Raw genomic sequence first — 22,373 nt, 5'->3', positions numbered from 1 at the left:
GTATGTAATTATATGTATACGGGTAACTAATGTGTTGCAATGTATTTTAAAAGTTATTTTTGATAGAAAAAAATACAAGATTCAATGGCAGATGAATAGTGCAACTTTATCATGAATACAATCACATCTCCCAAAACAGATGACCAATAAGCAATCAAACATTTCCAATCTCTGGGGGAAGAAAAAGAAACATAGCAAGGTGCAAGTTTATAGGTACAGCCTTTTTCTCTTATAATACAGAATATAAATACATGTAATGTTAGTTTTCCAATACAAGCATTCTTAATTATATTTACTGTCCCTCTGGGAAAAAAAAACACCATCTTAAAAAGCATTCAAAATCGTTTGCCTTTTTGTCTTACTGAAAGAACAAAGGATCTGCACCTAATTGCATACAGAAAGCTGCTGTATAATTTTTTAAATATCCACTGGATACTCAGACTGCAATCCAGATGTAACTATACAGCCAGATTTGGTTTACATTTGATATCTTAAGTTACATCTTTCCATTCGACGTTTATGGTCATTTCACAATTATACAAAAAACAACCGTGTATATATTAACCTTTGAAAACATTTAACATATCCAACAATCCCAGAGAAGAATTAAACAACAAAAACAGGAGGCGATTAAAGGGTTCTATCCTTTTTTTGAAAGTACAGAATGTATCAAACGTAACAGAAAACAATCATTTCAAGCAGTAATCTTTTTTCATTAAATAGCTTCATCAGTCGCTTCAGTTTTAATCATACAATGTCAGTTGGTGTGATAAAATTTAAACAAACTTTTCAGTTTAGTAAGAATTTTAACCCACATATGAAACACAAAACATCTTGCACACACAACAGAAAAATAGCCATCCAACTCAATTGAGTTCTTTTCAGCACGTCAAAGATTGCTTAAGGCTCCTTTTTTTGCTTATAAATTTACTGCAGTCCGAGCTAGACACATAAAACTTAGGATTAATGTTGACAGACTCACTTTAGGAAACAAAGTCCAACCTAGAACCTTTTTTTTACCATGTGGCAAAATATATAATATCTGAGCAGACAGTAGAGAGACAATTTCATTACAAACTGTTATCAAACATGAATGTTTTGGTAAAATCATCAATAAATGACACGAGTCAACAGGCACATAGAAATGGAAGAACACATTGTAGTCATTGAAATACAGATGTTAGGTATTATTAGGCAGCAATGATGCCACTGATTTATTACCAATTTTACAGTAAATGATGAAACTTTACTCTTAAGGTAGAACAGATTAAACTTGTCTTTGCATTCAATACAGCAAAACTGAAGATTAACATATTGTTAAAGAGTAAGTAAATCAATTTTTTGCCATTACTAACCTTAATAAATACATATGGAAAATAACTTTATATATAAACAAGTGAGAAATAATACGAATAAAGCTGTGGTTGATACGGTATTACACCACAAAAGCACTTCTGTGCTGATGGGAGAAATGCCAAATGTTGGCAATTGTTGAAAAAAGAGAAAGCAAATATGGAGCTTAAAAGTGCCTTAGTGGATAAAACTCCACTCTTCCTCTTTGCCTGAGAGTTAACAAGTTTTTTTATGATGGCTCCTGTTCCGTTTCAGTGTTATTTTCCACCATATTGTTTACCCCTGTTGAGGATTTGGAAATGTTCTGCAGCTCAAGTTGAGCCAGTCCTTCTGCTGTGTCCGTCCAGGAGTTCATGGACTCGTGTACCGTTACCGTGTGTTGCTCCATTTGCTTCTGCAGGCTGTCCATTTCTTCCCTGGATTAAATAGATATACAGTCCTTTCAACATTTGTACACCCTAGCACCAAATGCCAATGCCAATGTGATGATTACGTTTATCCTGCAAACAGAAGAATGTGCTTACTTGAGCTGCCGGAGGCAGTTATGGAGATTATTGAGTGGCTCCTTGTTGACGGAAGCCGACGGTTTCAGCAACTCGTCTAGCAGCGATGCGGGCACAGGGCAGTCTGGGATCTTAACTGGCGTCACTGGGTTGGATGGATTCCCTTCAGTCTTCAACTCCATACGTTGCTGCTCCAACGTCATAAGTACAGAGGCATGTGCAGTCACTGATCTTAAGAAAGACGCTCTTATTTGAGAGAATACAAACAGTTCTTTACCCTTCGTAGGCGACTCTGCTTGAGGTCCTGTTTGAGTTGCTGATTCTGCAGAAGGACTGTTTTCATGCTGTTTCTCAGCTCTCCCACTTTAGCCTGCAGCATAAATTTGTCCTTCCTGGTGCTGCTTAACTCCTCCTGGACAGATTCCAGCTCCACCTTGATATCCTAAAGCAAAATAGGATTTTATTTTAGTTAGGGGTCCATCAAAATGAGGAGTTTTCATCTTTTTCTTTCCGCTGCTCCCTTCAGGTGTCGCCACAGCAAATCATCCGCCTCCATTAAATCATAAACTCTTCCATATTGCCTTCGTCTATATAAGAATGCCATCAGGATCAACTGCTTTTTTACCCTTCATCTTCTTCAATGTCTTCCTCACTTCATCCTTACTAATCTTTGCTACTTCCTGCTCCATAACAGCCACATCTTCTACTCTGTGCTCATTTTTTTCATCTATCAGCTCTTCAAAGTTCTCCCTCCATCTTTCTATCAAACTTGTGGAACCTGTCAACACATTTACATCTCTGTCCTTGATCACCCTAACCTGCTGGACATCCTTCCGTCTTTGATTGTCATGCCTCACATGGACAGATCCACCTCTCCCACCTTCCCCTAACCTGTCACATAAGTCTTACACCTCCTTCGTCACCGCCACCTTCCTCGCATGCAGCATCTCTCTGTACTGTCTTCTTTCTGCTCAGTGTCACACTTTTTCATAGCCAACACTCTTGAACTTCTTTATTTCACCCCCAGCCATCTTTCCTGATGACAATATTCCTTCCCATTAGTCTCCCTGATCACTTTAGCTGCAGCTGTTCCGTCATCTGGAAGAACCTCCTGATCTCTCAAAGTCTGTTCAACTCCTTCATAACTTCAACTTCCACCACTTCTGCTCTGTTCTTGTCTTATTTATCTTCCTCATCACACCACCAATATTTGATTTTATGTTTGTTTCTTTCGTAACTAACTATGACATAAGCGAGATAATGGACTTTGTGGAGGGGTAAACACGTCGGATGGTTCATCCCTTTGCAAAGACCATTTATTTCTGATAATGCACACCTCATCCGGCATTATCTCTTACATAATTTACAGTTTTTTGTACATGTATTAGGAGAAAGTCTTCTTGCCTGCAGTGCAGTTTGTAGGTTATCCAGCTCCCTTTGGTGGCACTGTTCCATCATTTCCAACTGCTGCTTCTGAGCTTCAATCTCCCTCTGCTTCTGCTCCACCTCCCACTTCAGGTCTTCAACCTGCGTCAGAAATCAATTTCACATGTTAACATCACAGATAGAAATAGGGTTTAGGAAACAAAATAAGATTAACTGCAGAAAAAATATAAATCAGGGAGTTTAATAACAACTATAAAAGAAAAAGTTCCTCTAATATCATCTATAGTCTCATGGCTTATTCTTGCATTACATGTAAAACAAAACAAAAAAAATAGATAATAGAATAGATTAGTCAGGGAATCCAAATGTTTGCTTAGACGGCACACCTCTTGGTTTGTGAGTGGCTGCTTTGCCAGTTCTTCATCTAGTTGTTTCTGGAGAATCTGGAGTTGACCATGAGCCTCGGCAAGCTCCTCTTGAAACATGGAAACATCACGAGAGTGCTGCTCATCTTGTGCTCTGCAAAGTGCAACACACATTATTATTATTGATTACAGGTGAGATGTACATAATCACACAGATGAAGTCAGACTAATTGACATACTGGAGTTTTTGTGCTTCACTCTGAAGGACTTTGACAAGGTCTTCTTTAGATTGTAGATCCTTCTTTATCTCTGACAGCTCGAGCATTGCTGCCCTGTAGTGTCTTCTGTTGTGAGCTGCTTCAGCCTTTGCTGCTGCCACCTGCAGGACAAACCACAACATTACAACCTTTCAAAATCAAACTCAAGCTTTCCTGAATTAAAGAAAATATTATTTCAACTAGACGGTGAACGCAGAAAAAAGTTCCTACCTGCTCTTTCAGGTCTTTGACTTTGGTTTGCTCCTTCTCCAAAGCAATCTGTAGAGTTTTTACCATTTGCTTCATCTGCTGGTCTTCCTCTTCCTTTCGCTTCAGAACAGCCTGAACCTGAAAAAAGGCAAACAAAAGCAAACAAATATAAAAAGAAGCAAAAATACAAATACACATTAATCAAGCTATATATGTTAATCTAGCTTTTTACAATTTAAAACTTACCTGCAAGTTGAGGTGGACCAGATCTGCCTCCCTCTTGGCTAATGCAGACTCCAATATATTAGTGTGATCCCTCAACGTACTGTGGGACTGTGCTAATCCCGCCAGCTTCCCTTTTTCGTGTTCCAGCTCAAGCGTCAACTTCTTGTTTGCATCTTCTAACTTCTTGATGCGCCTCTTGAAGCAGCGTGACTCCTGAAGCTGTAAATAGAAGCAGAATCCCATATTAAGTGCTTCATGAGGTGATAACCAGTTTCTCCCACTGCCTTTTACTGCAGGTATAAATGGAAACATAAAGAGGAAAATAAAAATACCCATCTGGCAGTGGGGTTACTGCCTCAAAAATTCTAAACTTTGAAGTATTGGTCTGATATATTAGGTGAGATAAAAAAGACATTGGGACTAAATCTGGATTTGGATTCACCGTCTCTTGTTTTAGAACTCCGGACTGAACATGTTATGGTGGGAAACATAAAAGATTATGCTGTATCTATTATGTTTTGTTGAGTATGATTTCCTATTCAAGATAAAAGGTATAAACAAAGGTGTTTTAATACATTTTATTTTAATTTTCATACATCTAGGAAAAATACATTCATATAACAACCATTCAGACATATTTATATTAAATAGTAAGAATCGTGGTTTGATTTGTGACTTGTTTATCTTGATTTGTGAATCCGATCGCCACAAAGTAATGATCCGCAGCCCTACAGTTAAAGTTTGACATAAGGTTTTAGTGGACTTGGTCCCACTGGAATATTTAACATGTTTAATGAACTCAAAGAGTGTAAATTTTCTTTCTTTTTTGGGACCTGAAATCTTAACTATTCTGTTTAAAGGGATTCTCAACATTATGTTGTTCTGGAGAGTCTGGGCCAGTGTTTGTGATTGGTGTGGTAAAGTTTAAATAAATGTAATTAAAACATCTTTTCACCTCATCCTCAAGCTCCAAGACCTTCTCCTGATACTCCTCCAGCTCTGTTGAAGTGACGTTGATGACTTCCTGCAGCTCCTTTTCTAGCATAGTTTTGCTTTTGCTCACAGCCTGCAGCTCAGCCTGAAGAGCTTCAATCTTTTCCTTCATGAGAGAGAAAACTTCACTTTATCTCAATGTCTTTTGAGCAATGGAGAGAAGACTTTACAATTTCATTAAAAAAGAAAAAGAAAAACAAGTTGTAGTGCATTTTATTTGCCCAAGGATAAAAAAAAGAAAAGAATGTATGGCAGGTGTGTGCATTACCTGTAAAGCCTGGCTGTTTCCTCCATCTGATACTTGAGCCCTGAGTTTGACCAGCTCCCCCTCTGCTGCCTCCTTGTCAGCTAGAGCCTCTTGAAGCCTTCTGCTCAAAATTCCCACAGCGTTCTCGTAGGCCTTGTGTTTGGCTTTCATCTCCTTTTGAGCGCTGTTCAAATCTGTTCCCAGCCTCTTCATGCGCACCTTCTGTTCTGAGATGGCCCTGTTTTCATGCACACATGAAAAAAAAAGTACATGAATAAAATGTATTTTTTCAAGAAATCCCACTGTTGTGCATTCGTATGGGCTTCTGCATTTTTAAGACCTGCCATTGATTTATTTAACCCTTGTGCTATCCTAGGCACTTTAACGTTGGGAGTTGGGTCATCTAGACCCACTAGACAGTGCTCTGAACCTTTTTTCTTCAATGATTTGTGAACCTCACTGGTATCCATGGATTACATGAAATCTTTCCACCTTCATCCACCTTTGTCATGGAAGGAATAACACGTCAATGTAAGGGTGGGGTCATCTAAGATAGCACAAGGGTTAAAACAGTACTTCACAAGAAACATGTGCATCTCAGAATTAGTTATGGACATCTTGCACCCGTCTAAAACTCCATAAGCACTGCATGACTCACTTTTTGGCTTCAGTTTCCATCTGCTCTACCTGTCTCCTTAGTCCCTCATTTTCCTGAGTCACGGCAGCCAGCTGGTTCTGATTAAACTGCAGAGACTGGATGGAGATGGGAACCATCACCATTACTTTTCCTCTAGTTTTCAAATGCTTTGTTATCTTTAGCAACGTGTAGACATTTCATCTCACCTGAACCTGGTTTTCTAGTTGATCCCTTTCTTCCTGAATGGCTTGGAGATGGGTTTCCATGTTGGTCATTTGCTCCTGGACTCTCAGCACTTCCTTCTGCAGACGGGCCTGCTCCAGCTCTGCCGCCTGCTTCTCACCCTGAGCACCCAGAAGGTCCTGCTTCAAGTCCTTCATCTCCAGCAGCAGGCGCTTTTTGGTGGACTTGAGCTCACTGATGAGCTGGTCTTTAGAGCTGGCATCTCTGCGATAAGCTTCCACCATCACCTGACAAGTCAATGACAATTCATACCTGATGAAAATCTTACATCAACAAAGAACAGGTGATCGATTAAAATAAAAGAAAACAACAAACGGAGAGGAGTGTAATGACAAATTTGAATGATTTCGAGTTGATTAAAAGACCCACTCAAATCATCTTTTGTAAAAGTGTTCCGAGTAGTCTTAATTATATTTATCCAGTTTTCAAGGCAAAATCCGGCTCATTAGAAATTTGCCTCAGTTGTGGGCGGAGCAAACCCGCCCCCTTCCCCCCCTGAGTACTGAGAACTCTCTGTTTACTACTGCTAGCTTACAGCCCCTTACATCCCTAACCTTATGCTGCGTTCATACCAAATGCGATTCGTGCATCAAATTCGGACCCACTGCTTTTTTTTTGATGCATGTCAGGTTCATTGCTTGATGCTTGTCCAAAAACGTGTTCATAAACTAGATGTTCCTGACACGCGAGTCAAGAAATTCTCCCCCTTTAGTTGTGGGTGCGACATTTGATCCCCCTTCCCCTCCCCTTTGCTGAGAGTACTGTTTACACGCTCTCCCGCTGGCTTACAGCCCCTCACAGACGAAACCTAACATTACTAGGACAAGAAAAGAAAAACATTGAGTTATCCAGCCGTACAGTTTTGAGCCAAATGGCTGCTCAGATAAGGAAAACGAAGACGTACATGGATCCATTTGTTTGCAAGCGGATGCATCAGAATGGAGCGGAGCAGGGAGCAGCAAATCCGTCCTTTTTCAAGCTGCATTTTTTTGTCCCCTCCTGATTCACAACGAGCTGAATTTTCTTTATATATGCTCTCTATCATCAGTTTAATGCCACAAGAACATGTAAAACACCAAAAAACACCATTTTCATCGGAGTGGGTCTTTAACTCTGTTTCCTAAATGAAAATGATGTCCAAGTGCATCTTTTATAGCTTCTAAACAGCCTCGATGTAAGAGCAGGAAAACACATCAAATATTAAAAGACAAACCCCTACAGAAAACCACAAACTGGTTTCTTTTGTCTTAAAGCAAATTCAATCAAATATTAATCATACATTTAGCTAAAGAAATATTTTACAAGAGCAAATGACAGATTGGATCCTCCTTATCTTTGGAAATGCAATAAAGAGGAAAAGAAAAGCTTTTTAGTGGTACCAACCAACTATGATGCCACAAAAAAACACAACATGTCTGTAAAGTTGACTTAAGCTATTCGTTTTTTAAACCATTAGCAAAAATCTAAGCTACATTTCAATGCACTTTTTCTTTTTTCTTTTTTAAACAAAGCCAAAGCATGGAAAGCCATCCAAAAGCAAATGTTGTCTTTCTGTCATTTAACTCCACCCTCTGTGTGACAGACTGTCAGTGTAATAAAGCAACCATTACTCAATCTGCTCAGGCACGTCAACCAGCGCTGTGGGCTTTCTTTAGTAAATCTGACAACCATCTGGCTCCACAAGACATCCTCCTACCAATCTAACCAGCTGGCAGATTTATGTCAAGCTATTCCAAAAGTACATTAGGTTCTCGAGCGTTTGGTTAGCATTTAACTTCACCCAAGAGCCAAGAAAAAGTTTCCCTCTGATTCAGTAAAAGGAGGAGAAGGTGCCGTCCTTCCTACCTTCTGCTGATGAAACTGCTCCTTTAACTTCTGGGCTTGTTTCTTCAGCGAGCTGTTTTCTTGTTGTAGATTTTCAATCTGTAATGCAGCCAAATAATCCATTTACTTTTCTAGCCAAATTTGAAAACAAGACTGCAGAGAATTAGTACACAAGTTCAGACATTAAAGTATGAGTAATGAGAGATCCAGAAAGATACATTTTGAAAAATACGGTGATGTTTGCAATGTTTGATTGAGGTTTAGTGCATTTGTGTGCATATCAACTATAACCACCAAGCACACAGTTTTAGACTAATATACTAGGACCACTTTAAGTAGAGAAAAAGTAACTCTTTACTTTTCCTGAAATGCAGCTTTTATTATTTAGCTTGGCTGAAAAAAGTTGAGCCATGAATATCAGCAAATAATAAATAAAAATAAAGACATATTTTTTAAGTATAAGGTCTTTTCATGTGCCAGTGTTTCAGGAGCTTTGTTAAATTTATGCCAAACATTGCATCTTTCCTCACTTAACTTAATTGTTACTGACCACTCTTTGAATCCCAAACATCTGATTTACACACAACACTAGCCTTGAAATTGAGAAATCTGTTCATTATCAGGCACTTCAGTTTTATTTGTTTCTCACAAGTTCCTTAACTCTACAGTTCTTTTAAGTCATAATAAGGATAAGTACCTCTTATTCTGAAGGAGAAAAAGACCCTTTTTAATAAACTCACAGATAAATTGGTTTACTTGATGTATAATGTGGTCTTAGCACATAAACATTTTAACTTTTCTTGTCATTTCAGGTTTATGTTGAAAATTTTGTTTCATTTTTGGAAATCATTTCTGTTTAAAAAAAAAAAGGGAAGCAATTTTATTTTCCTGTTTTGATTTCCTTAAAGTGGCACTGCCTCTTTTCAATGCATGTTCACTTCACTTATGTAGAAAGAAATATTTGCAATAAGAATCAGAATCCCTGAACTCATGAGATTTTTGGGGTATGTTAAGCTGGTTCTCCTTCACACCATCACGCCTGGCAACACTCAAGCGTTCCTTATCGTCTCGTACCTGACTGGCTTTGACTTGAACTTCCTGTCTAAGCTGGTCCAACACATCTGAGGCCACCAGAATATCCTCTCCCAGACGTTCAGCCCCCTCATCCAGCTGACTCTTGTCCGCCCGTGCTGCCTGAAGTGCAACTTCCAGAACGATTTTTTCATTCTGGAGGAACCGGATGTTGTCATCCTTGGCATTGTTCTCCGACTGCAGCTCTGAAAGCTCAGCCTCAAGCTCCTGATAACGAGCTTCTAGTTGGCCAATGGCCTGCTCTTTGGTGTGTAGGTTCTCCTGAGTGGCTGTCATCTGACGCATCAGTTCCAGATGTTCCTTCTGAAGCGACTGCAGTTGGATGTCCTTTTGGGAAAGGGCTAATTTGACCTAAGAGGTAAGGAAAAGCTCTTTAGAAAAAAGCATGACACACGTGTCCATCAAAATTCTAGGGACGATACTAATTTTTAGGTCAAACTAACGAGATTACCTGCTCAAGTTCCCTTTCTAAGGAGCTAGCTGTGTTGGCTAATTTTGTTAATCGCTCTTGCTCTTCTTCAAACTCATCTAGCTTGCGCTGCAGGTCGTCTTCCACCATAGTCTTTGCATCCTGGATCTGTTTATATGCAGCTTCTTGAGTCAGCATGTCTGTCTGCCGCAGACAGAAAAGGAATGTTAAAACAGTTGGACAAAGATAGATTTCTTTCTTCAATAAGTTTTTTTTTTTTTTAAATACCTCAATGCTTTGTAGTTGTACAGCAATACGCTCCTTTTCCTTGATTGAGCGATGTTGGGTCTCAGTGAGTTGATTTGAAAGTGTCACATTTTCCAGCTTCAAATACTCCAGAACGCCAATCTGAGTCATCTGTCCAGCCTTAGAAGGGGGAAGCATGTGTGACTATTTGCTTGTCTATTGCTCTCAAAACTCATGCAGACACCTGGGTTAGCGCCAACTTTACCTGCATGTTGGCCATTTCACTTTGCAGCCGTACTCTGGCCTCCTGAGCTAGCGCTAGCTGCTGTTGGTACCACTGTCTGACCTGCTGAAGCGAATCGATCTCAGCCTGGGAAGTCTTGAGTCGGCTCTGCAGGGTGCTGCGCTCCAGCTGCACCTGCTGAAGCTGGCCGTGAAGACCCGCCATCTGCTGGCGCAAATCTTGAACTACAAAAGAGAAACCATCAAACAATTCAAATACAAAAAAAATTTTTAAAAAACTCTTGCACCTGAATATCTTCACCCCTCACCTGTATTGTCCCTTGAATTCACAGCATTTTGCAGCTCCTCCACCTTCCCCATCAGCCTGTTGTATTGGTCCTCAGAAACCTTCAAATCGTTGCTCAGAGAAGTCAGGCCGGCGTTTTTACTCTCCAGACTGGCCTGGAGCTCCACCATAGCCTTTTCTAGCTGAGTGCAGTTTTGCCGAAGAGTGCCGAGTTCTACGGTGAGAGCCCCCTGCTTCTCCTGGCTAGCTTGTGCTTCCCCTTTTTTAGCCTCCAGCTGAGCATTAACTGTAGCAAGCTGAGCTTGAAGTTCAGTTTTCTCCTTAAGAGCCTAAAAGCAAAAGAGGAATTACAGATGTTTCATGCTGTAAAACCCCCTCACTACGCACTATACATTTTCTCAGACATGAACATTTTTTACACTTTTCTCTCTTGTTTAAACTCTCATAGTTAAACCTTCATTAAAAATAAGTCCAGTATTATAAAAACGAAAACAAAGACCTGATGACGAACAAAGATTTATGTAAACATAGAAAACTGAACACATTCTGTAGAGGAGGCACAGCATGGAGGAGGTTGATTGACAAAAGCCAATCAAAACGCAGCACACAGTGTGCTGTAAAAATACAAGATCATGCAAAACTGCACAAAAATATCCATGAAACAGCGAGACCACAAAAGGCGAACCACAATGAGGCGAGGAATATTCCTGAACTGAATATATCCACTGGTATGACCTGTAAATGTGAGTAATATTAAAACTGCTTCCAACAATCAGATTATAGAGCATCCTATGTAATTCAACAATTGAGAAGAGAAATAAGATGTTCTTTCATTTTTTTAAATTCAAATTTGATTGTCACATTGATTGATTTATTTAATGAGTTGTTATAAAGCAGTAATTTTTTACAAGTAAAAACCATCAAGCTTATGAATTTATCTACAAACAACTAGATAACAAGAACTAAAATCTGAAGAAAGCCAGGGCTCTTCTACATCTAATGAAAAACAGTTAAAATAGAACATTTCCAAACTCAGAATCATGTGTTATCAAACAATAACTGCTCAAAATCCCACTGTGAACGTCATGTTATATTACCTGAGTGGCCTCAGATGACAAAGACTCCAGTTGACCTTCAAGTCTCATTTTCTCCTTGAGCACCTGGAGCATTTCATCATGACCCATCACAGAACTTTCCAATGAAACGCTGAAATTAAAGTAGCAATTAGTACAAACAGGGCAACTAGTTGAACATCAAAGGTCCACTCTGATCATCTTTGAGCTATTTTAAAAGCTATTTAATTTCTGCAGAGCAGCAGAATTCATTAGACATTTGCCTCTGAGTTGTGGGCGAGGAGCAACCCCATTCCCTCTTCCGCTCCCCATTGTGGAGAACTTTGAGCTCATGGCCCGCCCAGCACATTTTCTATGTCACAAACACGTTCATTTTCAAATGGCATTTTTTCGTCTGCTCCTGGTTCACAACAATTTGAAGAATGAAATACTCAGATCTCATTTAAAACTTAATTTTCCTAATACATGTCATTCATCATCAGAAAAATGTCACAAGAACAGGTTAAAAAAAACACCAATTTCATCTGAGCGTGTATTTTAGGGTTAGCAACTATGAGTACGAGCTACATGTGCAAACTTCTTTAAACATAACCCATGATGCTACTTCCATTTCTGTTAGACAAACTGATGCATGATGGGTACCTGCTGGAAAAACTGTCCCTGCGGCTTCGAGGTTCTGCAGTCCCTTCTCTCTCTTGCTCCATCTCCAGGAGTTGTTGCTCTTCGCTGGCTGCCTGCAGTACCTCCTGAAGACTTGGGAAATGCCCTACAGCTTCAGGGGCAATCTCCCTCCCCTCCACATTGTATGGTGCCTGCTGCCGCTCCACTGCATCGGAGAGCATGCCCCTTGTGGACACGCTGCTGTAGGAAGAGCTGTCACTGTCGTTTCCGTCATTCCCTTGTCGCATTCCCAACTCGCTTCCATCGATTTCCGACACGCCGTCATGGGCCTTCAGAGAAGCCTGGTAGGTGCCGCCCTCTGACATCACACTGACCTCGGAAAGTGTGGATACAGAACTAACGGTGGACTGCAGGGAGGCTGTGGAGTTATCTGCCCTCTTCAAGCCACCACCGCCTCCTCCTTCAACATAGCCATCATTCTCTGGAGATTTATAATCAGCCAAAGAGTAGATCTTATTAGGACGAGGAGACTTAGGCTTCTTCTCTTTTGGAGAGGGAATTCCAAGACTACCCAGCTTGGGACCACGTGGGACACTGGTCCGCAAGAAGGTACCGGTATACTCTTTTGTCATGGCGACAGTGTTAGCCCGGGGTAATGCCTCAGGATGAAGCATTAGTTCTGGATCTAGAGTACTGGATGGTCTGCTTTTAGTTGAGCGGTGAGACTAAAAAAAGAAAAATCAGATGAAGAAACAAAACCCCGTAAGGTTCCATTAATCCAAAGCAGTCCACACCAAGATCCCAACTGCATTCCATCTGTACTCATTAAGTTTTAGGCTTTCGTTTACATACCCTCTCCTTATGTCTCTGCACCCTGTACTGTTTGAGCTGCTCCTCCAGACGCCTGCGAGCCTCCAAACGAATCTTCTCCTCATTTTCCATCTCCAGGGATGGTTTCTGGTTGGCTAAAAGGACAAGAGTAAGGAGGGTCAGAGGGAGTGTTGGGCTCCACCCACAAATTTCACAATCATTTGAAAAGGAGCCCAACGTTTCCATACCGAATTACTGAGAATGTCTTAACAAAATCCAATGATCTGCCCACAAACATTAAAAAAAAACAAGCACCCACACCAAATATTATTGAGGTAAGCAAGTGTCCATGCAGGAGTAGAAAGATAGAAAAACCCAAACACCTAAAATCAGTTTTTAATTCTTGAGTTCAGTGTTTTTCAAACTTTTTTGAGCCAAGGTGCACTTTTGTGTAAAAAAAAACATCAACTCTGTAGTCCGTATTAATGATGAATCGGTATTTGTACCTCCAAGATCTTGTATGCATTTTGTTGGCCACCTTCATTGTGTTTCTTTTGTTAATACTTTATTCAGACCCAGCTTTTGCAGCGGGAGGTAAGTTCATCACACCAGGAGAATTATCTCACGAACCTAGACGTGGAGACGTGAGTATCGAAAACAAATAAACCCGATCTCGAAACACGCTTTGTGTCTTCCGTGCATTGTAATGAGCTAAACACAAATATACTTTTTTTTCTTCCTTCAGAAAGACATTTACATGTATCTGATGTAAATAAAAGTATTGTTCACATCTGTCGCCATGTTTTTAAATGTCTTATCGCGTACGTTTGTTTGTTATTCGCATAATTATGTAATTATGATGTAATGGAAACTGTGTAATTGCCAAATTGTGTTTTTTCCGACGTTTCTAGAATTACGATAAAGTTTTGCGCATACGTGTGTATACTGGAAACACAAACCTAGGTCTATTTGGACGAACACAGAGCTGCTATTCTTGCAATGGTAAATGTTTTAGACCTATTTGTTGAAATTGAATAATTTACCACGACACACCTGACCGTTTCTCACAGCGCACTACTGTACCCCGGCACACTGGTTGAAAAACACTGCTTTAGTTCATACACACAGAGTTTACAAAGGAAGAACAACTTGGGTTGAAAACCAACACATTTCAAAGTTAAACAGTGTTAAAATAAGGTGGGTTAAGGGAGGAGGTACACTTTGTGTAATTTTATGCTTACACAATTCAGTCTCCTGCATAGGCATACTGAGTCTGAGGGACTGTAAAGCATCACCCTTGTGAACCGTGACATCAGCACTAGCTTCAGACTTCTCTAGCATCATGGGTGGACAAGAAGCCACACCTGGAGAGCCCTCTTGTGTCTGTGAGTTGATGGGGGAGCTGGCGCTCTGGGGAGGACCTCTCAAAGGCAGGGAACCGTTTACAAGGGAGTCCACGGCTGCATTAGAGAGAGCCACAGTTTCATTTCCGTTCAGCAACAAAGCAGATGTTATAGGACCTGAAAGAGATGGGGAGGAGAGGCTGTTAGGAAGGTTAAAATTACCACGTTAAGTTGTGGCCAAAGTTGATTTCTTTATCCTGACAAACTGGCTCAACAAGTTTGTCAAAAAGCAATAAATGAGTACAAAAAACATATTTATATATCTATCCATCTATTTATATCTATATTTTTTTTTCACAGCAGCTAAAAAACAAATAAAAAAATCCATATTTGAAATTAATGTTTTCATTCAAGAAAAAACTGAAAAACCTGATTGCACGCCAACGTGTGTAATGTGCCAAAGTGCCACTAATTATAACACACTTAAAGACCCGCTTCGATGAAAACTGTGTTTTCTGTGTGTTCAACATGTTCTCATCACATTTATGATCCCTCTAACTAGATCTTCATCTACATAGATATATAGATATATAAATTAAGCTCAAATTGCATTTCTAAGTAGTATTTATATAAATCCTTGATAATCAGGAGAGGACACAAAAATGCTGTTTGAAAAAGAGAATATCTGTAACGCAGAAAATATAGCAGCCAGGCCACAAGCTCCCTGCTCTGCTGCATCCTGATGCAGCCAGTTGCAAGCAACTAGATCCCTGACATCTTTATTTTCCTCGTTCGTGCTGGCATCTGGTTCAAAACTGTACGGCTGAAGCTCCAACATTGCTCACCATTTTTGTTACCCTGGTAATGATAGGCTGGGAGTGTGAGGGGCTGTAAGCTATAGCGGGAGAGAGTATAAATGATTGCTCAAGGGGAGTTGGGTGGGTTGCTCTGCGCCAAAGGCCCCACCCACAACTTATAGGTGAATTTATTATGAACTTCTGCGGTTCTGCAGAAACTATGTCCTAGAAAATGACAGTTTTTTGTTTGTTGGCTAAAAATCGCACCATTTTAAAAGATGATTGGAGTGGGTCTTTAAGGATAAAAATGTTTTTAATGTTTCTGTCAATAAAAACAAATTCTACATACCACTACCTACATGCATACCCTGGTAATCCTTTCTGATATATTCAATAAAAAATGAACACTAATATCTTTTTGTGATACTTTTAGGACTATGATTAATTCTGCTGAACTGGAAAGAAGAAGAAAAAAGCTGCCCACTTTTTGTTGTTAAAATAAAAATGTAAAAAATTATTGACTCAGAAAAATGTAACTTAAAATGGTAGCTCAAAAGTTTTTAACACATAAATTACTCTGAGATAATCCTGCTGGACAGGATTACAAGTTTGTGAAAACGACTCACAATCAATTTGGGTTTAAAGAAAAGCCTGGTATATAGGAATTTAAATTCCTTAGTTTTTCTGTGTTTTTTTAGATCCCTCTAAATCATTTGACAAGGTAAATCACAAGAAATTATTTATGAAACTGGCAAAGAGAGGTGTACCTAAATGTGTTGTGCGTATTCTGGCATATTGGTATGCTCAACAAACAATGCGGGTTAAATGGGAAACCAGGTGTCAGAGCCTTTTAAATCCAGCAATGGGGTGAGACAAGGGGGTATTCTCTCTCCTATTCTTTTTAATATTAATATTTGGATGAATTGTCTCTCAAACTAAAAGTCTGTCACAATGGTTGTGTGGCTGGAGATATCATTATCAACATTTGATGTATGCTGACGATATAGTTGTGTTAAGTCCAAGCACTGCTGGTCTTCAACAATTGCTTTACATCTGTTCATCTTATGGGCTTGATAATGACATCACATTTAATGCACAAAAAAGTCTTAATTGTGATTTCTCGGACAAAAGCAGACAAAAACCAAAAATTCCCTGATTTTTATCCATCAAATGTTGTGCTTGTGTGTACTAATAAGATAAAGTATCTTGGGCATATAATTTCAGAAGACTTTGTTGGTTTGGTATGTGTACAGGAGTCACTGTGGCGTTTTTTAAAGCATTTTGTACTCCTCTGTATACACCTAATCTTTGGGCAAACTATAAAAATGCCAGTATGACAAAGCTGCAGGTGGCGTACAATGACGCTCTTAGAGTTCTTTTATATAAGCCAAGGAGGACGAGTGCTAGTGAGCCGTTTGTTTCTCTAAGAATTAACACTCTCTGGGCTTGCATGCACTCACTCATGTTCAAATTTATCTGCAGGCTAAATGCTTCAGAGAATACTCTCATCTTGGCTATAAGTAACATTAGATTTAGTGTCATACGCTTCCAGTCAAATTTATGGAAACACTGGAGCGACTGTCTTTTTATTTGTCATTGTAATTAATGTTTATGGGGTGGTATGTTTAAGTAATGTTTTTATTTTATTCTTATCCTTTTAACTTATTTATTTCTTATTAACTGTTATTTTTCGTATACTTCTTCTTAACTTGTGTGTTCTTGACACTCTGCCTTTTTAATGTAGTGGGTCTGTGTACTCTTTTTTATTGATTGGACTATGAGTCTAGAATAAATCTATCTACTCCTTTATTGATAAGTTGATTAACCCACATTCTCTAATGACATGTACAAAATAACATGGTGGACAGACTTGTGTCATTTATATGTTGTGAAGGAAAAAAGGAAAAATGAAACCCTAAACCTTTGTGACAATTTCTGAATGTTGGCTTAGGCAGAATCGTTTGTTAACACCTAACTTTTCATGACATATTATCCTAACAAGAGTGTCATCTCAAAGAATGTGGGTCTGTTATTGTGATAAAGTTTTTTAAAGTGAGATGGACTACCTTTCTGTGCAGACAACTAAATTCCCCTCTGAGTTGCGTGTGGGACTGTTGGCATGGAGTAAGCCCCCCACTCTTCCCATCATCCATCTGTTCATGTGCTCTCCCACTAGCTTATAGCCCCTCACACCACCGACCCAACATTATCAGTAAAACAGAAACGACGAGTTATATTGGAGCTATTCAGCTGTACAGTTTTGAGTCAGGTGCCAGCACGGATGGGGAAAATAAAGACATGTATGGATATAGTTGTCTACAAGTAAATGCATCGGAGCATCAGAGAATTTTCTACATAACAAATACAAGCTTTTTCAACCTGCATTTTTTTTGTCTGCGATGGATGGATGGATGGAAGCAACATTAACAGTTAAAAACATCAAAAACGGACCGTAATTTCTGGATTATAAGCCACTACTTTTGTCGCACGCTTTCAATGATGCAGCTAATTTATGCATTTTTTCTTTTTCTTTTTATGCAGCTAGGGGCCCTCGAGCAGAAAGGGTAAAAGTCAGGGGGAACACAGTATATGTGTCAAGGAAGACGCAAGTTTAATGTAAATTCCTGCTTTGTGAATGAATAGCACGAACAGACCCTCATCATGGAAAATGCAAGAAGAAATGCATATAACGCAGCTTTCAAGTTAAAAGCAATTGTTAAAAGCAGTGTGAAAATATCCACCATCACCAACGGGTTTGGAAAAACCGGTCTACTGCGTGACGGAGAGGACAGCGCAACTTCAGGAGTGAATTTGCCTCAGGATGAGAGTGACACTGACAGCAACAACAAAGGAGACACAGAGAGTGTGTGGCAAAGAATATCTGACGCTATTCCAATCGGACACTGAGGAGGAAGACTTCCATGAGTTACCTTCCAGCCTCAGGCTTCAGACTGTAGTCGAAAACCGCTGTTATTTCCGGTCCGGTCCCGGTCGGGACGCAAATGGTAACTAATCAGACGGGACACTGTTGCTCTTGAACGGGGCTAGTAGCCTTTTATTTCTTTGCTCGGACCAAACTGTTAGTACAGCCCAATGTTTGAAACTCAGAGAGCGCACATACAGCAGAACAGCCTTTTTTTCCTCTCCTCTGCATCTCCTCACTCGAGGCTGCGTCATCACCTAGCGCACAAGGCAATGCCTCCTTTGGTCGCTGCATTGCTTCCTTGACAACCGCAGTCACACAAAATAAACACAACAAAAAGGGGTGGAACAAGCTAAGCTGTTAACACATGGTTTCGGTGCACAGGAGGAAGATGAAGAAAGCTCTCAGTGACTTAAAAAAAAAAAAGTTTACTTTATTTATCCCGCAATGGGGAAATTATTGTCCGCATTGACCCATCCCCTGGACGAGTGTTGAGCTGCAGACGAGCCGCACTCGGGATACAACAACTGGCTGGGAAGTGCGGGGATCAAACCGCCAACCCTTCGGTTACTGCACTACCTGCTCTGCCGCCTGAGCCACTTGCCGCCTTTACGTCTATGTTTATTTAAACCAGCCCTGTTAGTGTTGTGTTACGGTGTGTCACTGTTGTGGAAGAAAATTTCCGGCGCACGCGCTGCGCAGCGCAGCACACGTCTTTGCGCATATAAGTTACTGCTGCTCTCAGTGACTATATTCGGTATGTTTTTTTGTAACCAGCCCTTTTAGTGCTTGTTACTACCATATTGCTGCCATGTTACTGCCACGTCACAGGCACTGTTTGGAAAGAAAAACTCAGGTATATTATTAAAACTTTGAAAACTCTTTCTGTGTACCGTCTTTCTTTGTAAATATAGCATGTGTTCTGGTTTACCCTGAACCTTTCCTGCGATTACTTGTTTTTTTTCCTGACGGTGGTCGGAAAATGCAGGGGAGATCCTCTCAGCCAAAGGCAAATCATCCTTCGGGGTTCACTTCCCTGTTCGGACCCTCAGAGCCTCCAGAGCGGGTTAATAAAGAATCATTCACCGTTCTTCTGGGGGAAACCTTCTTTTATTACAGTTCCCCATCACTCTGTATATCAAACATGAATGCGCACCCCCAACACACTTCTGCTGCGTGCTCTCGCTCCCTCCTCTTTCTTACACACACATGCGGTTTCAGCCTATACACATCCTCATTCTACAACACATGTTTCAATGTGGGCACATGCGGCTTATAGACAGGTGCAGCTTATGTTTGTACAAAATGGTTTGTCCTTTAAAAATGTAATGGGTGCGGCTTATTATCAGGTGCACTCTACAGTCCAGAAATTACGGTCAGAGCGGGTCTTTATGTGGTTGGTGTAACGAAAACTTGAGGGGTTATTTTTTGGTCTAAAGAAAGATGAGGGAAAAAATATCTATTCTGATTTTATTTTAAATTTGCTTCATATTTCCTTGATGTGGCATTTAATCATTGCTTTCTTATTATAACTTGTTCCAATTTTGTTCTACATGTTTCATTTACATGCGGCAGTAAACCCCCCATCCTTTGTAATGCACAGCAAAACAGGTCACGCATGAAAGACTACAAATTTCACATTAGGAGGTAGTAGCTTTGTAATTGAAAGCAAAGGAATGTTGGTGTGCAGGAATGCGGCACATGTTTGTCATATATGAAAGGTCTATAAAACACAAGTTCATTAAGGTTACAACCTTACAGCTTTACTGAGGGATAGGAGCCGCACTAATGAAAGTGTGTGTGCAGGAGGAGCCCACTCAGCCAATGGGATTTCAAGCAAAAACATTTAGAAAAATGAACTTACCATTAAGATTATTGCTTGTTGTTTGTGTGTTCTCCAGTTCAACGTTATGTTCTGTTTCACATGCCAGAATCTGAGCTTCAGTCTCTTTGGGTTTCCTAACATGATCATCTTGATAATTGGCCTCCATGTGAACCGCCAACGACTAACCAGGCTTCACTTCCGTTAATGAAAAATAGCACTCTGTTGCAGGTGCTCTATAAAATCATCTCCGGGGAGGCACACTGCCTTTCTCAGCACCCCAGTGCTCAGGGATGCTCCTGAATTCTGACCACTAAAAAAGAAAGAAAAAGAACACATATATCACCAATGTGCCATTTGCTGTCCAATTATTACTGTTATGTAACAACATAGCCTCTTTTAAACTTAAGCTGAAGTCAAGCCGCTGACAAAGCTTGACAGTTAAGTGGATTAAATCTTTTAAAATAAAGCTTATAATGCAATAGCCACGCTGAATTTGTAAATGAGAAAGTAATGCGTTGTTTTTCATGAAATAAAATACTTATTAAAAAAAGTTAGTAAGGAAAACAACAATGGTTACACTCTTGGCTTGCTAGAAGCAATTCCAACTGAAGTATTCAAGAGCCTTCCGCATGTCATGGTGTAGTCCTACAAATGCCAACTCTCACCTTTGCTACCGAGGGTACACGTACACCTGACTTGTCCTAACCTCCGGATTCCATATGGGCTTGAAAGATGTGGGGCTTTTACGGACAACAACAATTCGAACCAAAATAATAATTGCAAGCAGTTACTGTAAATGTTTCGCGTTAGTTTAGGATTCCTTACGCCACCCAATGGTAGATAATGTTGTAAACACGGTAGCCTTATGGCTAACAGTAGCTAGCAATGCTAACGAAACGGCTAGCTCTGTTTTCAAAGAGAAGAATTATATGCTAGGTGGCTATTCGTCAGTGAGATCGGAAGAGTCCAATCTTAAAATATTCAGGTAATTCCGGAACAATACCCACTACGACACAACTGTGTCACCATGTTATAGACGAATTAAAGAATGACAGTTAAGCTAAATGAGGCCCAGATATGAAACGCTTACCTTTTTTTTACAGCTTCGCCTTTTTACTACGTGGCTGTTTTGTATCCGTTCCCTAATTCGTCCGGCTAGAAACAAAAAGCACAAAAATGAATAGTTTCGGATGTATATGTATAATCTATCAATAAATCTCATACTTAGTTCCAATTAAAAAACATTTTTTTATATGAAATAATCATTTGGGGGAAATTTATGATTTTACATCAATTTTAATATGATCTGAAGGATGTTTCTGATGCTTTACTGCGGTGATCGAACAGCTCCGTCCTGCGTTCCTGCTGTGCAGTTTACCAGCAGCTGTGTGTTATTATAGGACAGTCCACATAGTTAATGAAGTCTACTTTTGTTGCACTAAATCAAATCAAATCCTAGTAATAAGATAGTCAATTTAAGCCTGATTCTCGATTCATTATTCTGGTTAAAAAACATATTGGGATTTTATTTACAAATATTTGAAAAATACAAATTAAAGCTAAAAAGTAACACATAGGATAATTATGTTTTCACCATTTTGTAAAATTTACTTGACATCAATTTCTGAACGTTAAAGGGTTGATGTTTAATTTTAAAAAAAAAGAGGTTCAAACTCTGGAGTATAATGTGTTTTTACAGAAATAAAGCAAATACAAAGTCCATTTGAATGTCTGAAAGCATTAGGATGAGAGGGATTCAGGGTTGTTGGACATGCCAGAAAACCTTGAACATGATGCTTCAAACAATCACAACAAGACCACTGTACGCCCAAACAGTAACTATTTGATATGATCCAGTAGCTGGACCATCAGTAGGTCTAAAATCGTTTGAGTAAAATTGTGATTTTTGTTGTTGTTGTCTTTTTTTACTGACACTCCTATGGGCAGAGGAAATACTACTGTGTAAAGTTTCTCAGTGTATTTTGTTTAAACATTTTTGGTATTGTGTGACTAAAGATTTATGTTGTAGGGTCTTAATTTCAGATTACACACATCCTCTGATTTGCCTACAAGAAATCAGGGGTTAAGTTAAAATACCAGTAAGTGCTACATCACTTTGGCTTCTACCAGCCAATTGTGCAATGATAAATTGGGAATTAAAACCAAATTGTTTCAACATTTCAATTCAACTGGTTTAGAGGAGATCTTCTTTAATGTAGCTGGCTGCACCAATGTTGACTGAAAGAAAAACGTTTTTTACTGGTCCTTCAATCTTTTTTATGCTGAAAAAGTGGAAACACAAAGGTACCACATTTAGCTATTAACTTGTGCAAAAATGTTATCTAAATGTACATATATGTATATAAAGTGCAATTTAAAAATTGTTTTCACATTATTTTATTTTTCTGAACAAATAAGGTGCAGTTCTAAAATAAATTTTACCTGCTGCACACTACAGTATG

General features: G+C 39.5%; 1 protein-coding gene across 3 annotated transcripts; it reads right to left on the bottom strand.

Moving 5' to 3' along the window:
- Window positions 1-85: 85 nt before the first annotated feature.
- Window positions 86-21,062, bottom strand: golga3 (golgin A3). 3 transcript variants are annotated; one of them, XM_011479513.3, is made up of 24 exons: window positions 21,002-21,062; window positions 19,951-20,221; window positions 14,265-14,543; window positions 13,066-13,178; window positions 12,235-12,938; window positions 11,617-11,725; window positions 10,542-10,848; window positions 10,256-10,458; window positions 10,033-10,170; window positions 9,787-9,948; window positions 9,318-9,686; window positions 8,265-8,342; window positions 6,383-6,646; window positions 6,198-6,292; window positions 5,561-5,777; window positions 5,255-5,398; window positions 4,321-4,518; window positions 4,096-4,212; window positions 3,847-3,986; window positions 3,629-3,761; window positions 3,261-3,383; window positions 2,134-2,298; window positions 1,878-2,044; window positions 86-1,769 (listed from the first exon to the last, which is right to left on the bottom strand). In XM_011479513.3, exons 2-24 carry the CDS (start codon window positions 20,075-20,077, stop codon window positions 1,583-1,585), a joined length of 4,539 nt encoding a protein of 1,512 aa, XP_011477815.1. In that variant the 5' UTR covers window positions 20,078-20,221; window positions 21,002-21,062; the 3' UTR covers window positions 86-1,582. The 3 variants fall into 3 exon arrangements, with proteins under 3 accessions (XP_011477815.1, XP_011477817.1, XP_011477816.1); XM_011479515.3 differs by having other exon boundaries at window positions 14,388-14,543; XM_011479514.3 differs by lacking the exon at window positions 21,002-21,062 and adding an exon at window positions 20,577-20,961.
- Window positions 21,063-22,373: the final 1,311 nt, after the last annotated feature.

The sequence above is a fragment of the Oryzias latipes genome, chromosome 9 (assembly GCF_002234675.1).
Source record: "Oryzias latipes chromosome 9, ASM223467v1".
NCBI classification, from domain to species: domain Eukaryota; kingdom Metazoa; phylum Chordata; class Actinopteri; order Beloniformes; family Adrianichthyidae; genus Oryzias; species Oryzias latipes.
This window is presented reverse-complemented; position numbering and strand designations above follow the sequence as displayed.

What these genes read in the sequence shown, in the direction of transcription:
- golga3 (XM_011479513.3), bottom strand. Translation starts at nt 20,077, where the DNA reads ATGGAGGCCAATTATCAAGATGATCATGTTAGGAAACCCAAAGAGACT. An exon ending in TCAAAGACCTGAAAGAGCAG is followed by an intron (nt 3,987 to 4,095) that starts GTAGGAACTTTT and finishes TTTGTCCTGCAG; the next exon opens with GTGGCAGCAGCAAAGGCTGA. An exon ending in AACTGCCTCCGGCAGCTCAA is followed by an intron (nt 1,770 to 1,877) that starts GTAAGCACATTC and finishes TATTTAATCCAG; the next exon opens with GGAAGAAATGGACAGCCTGC.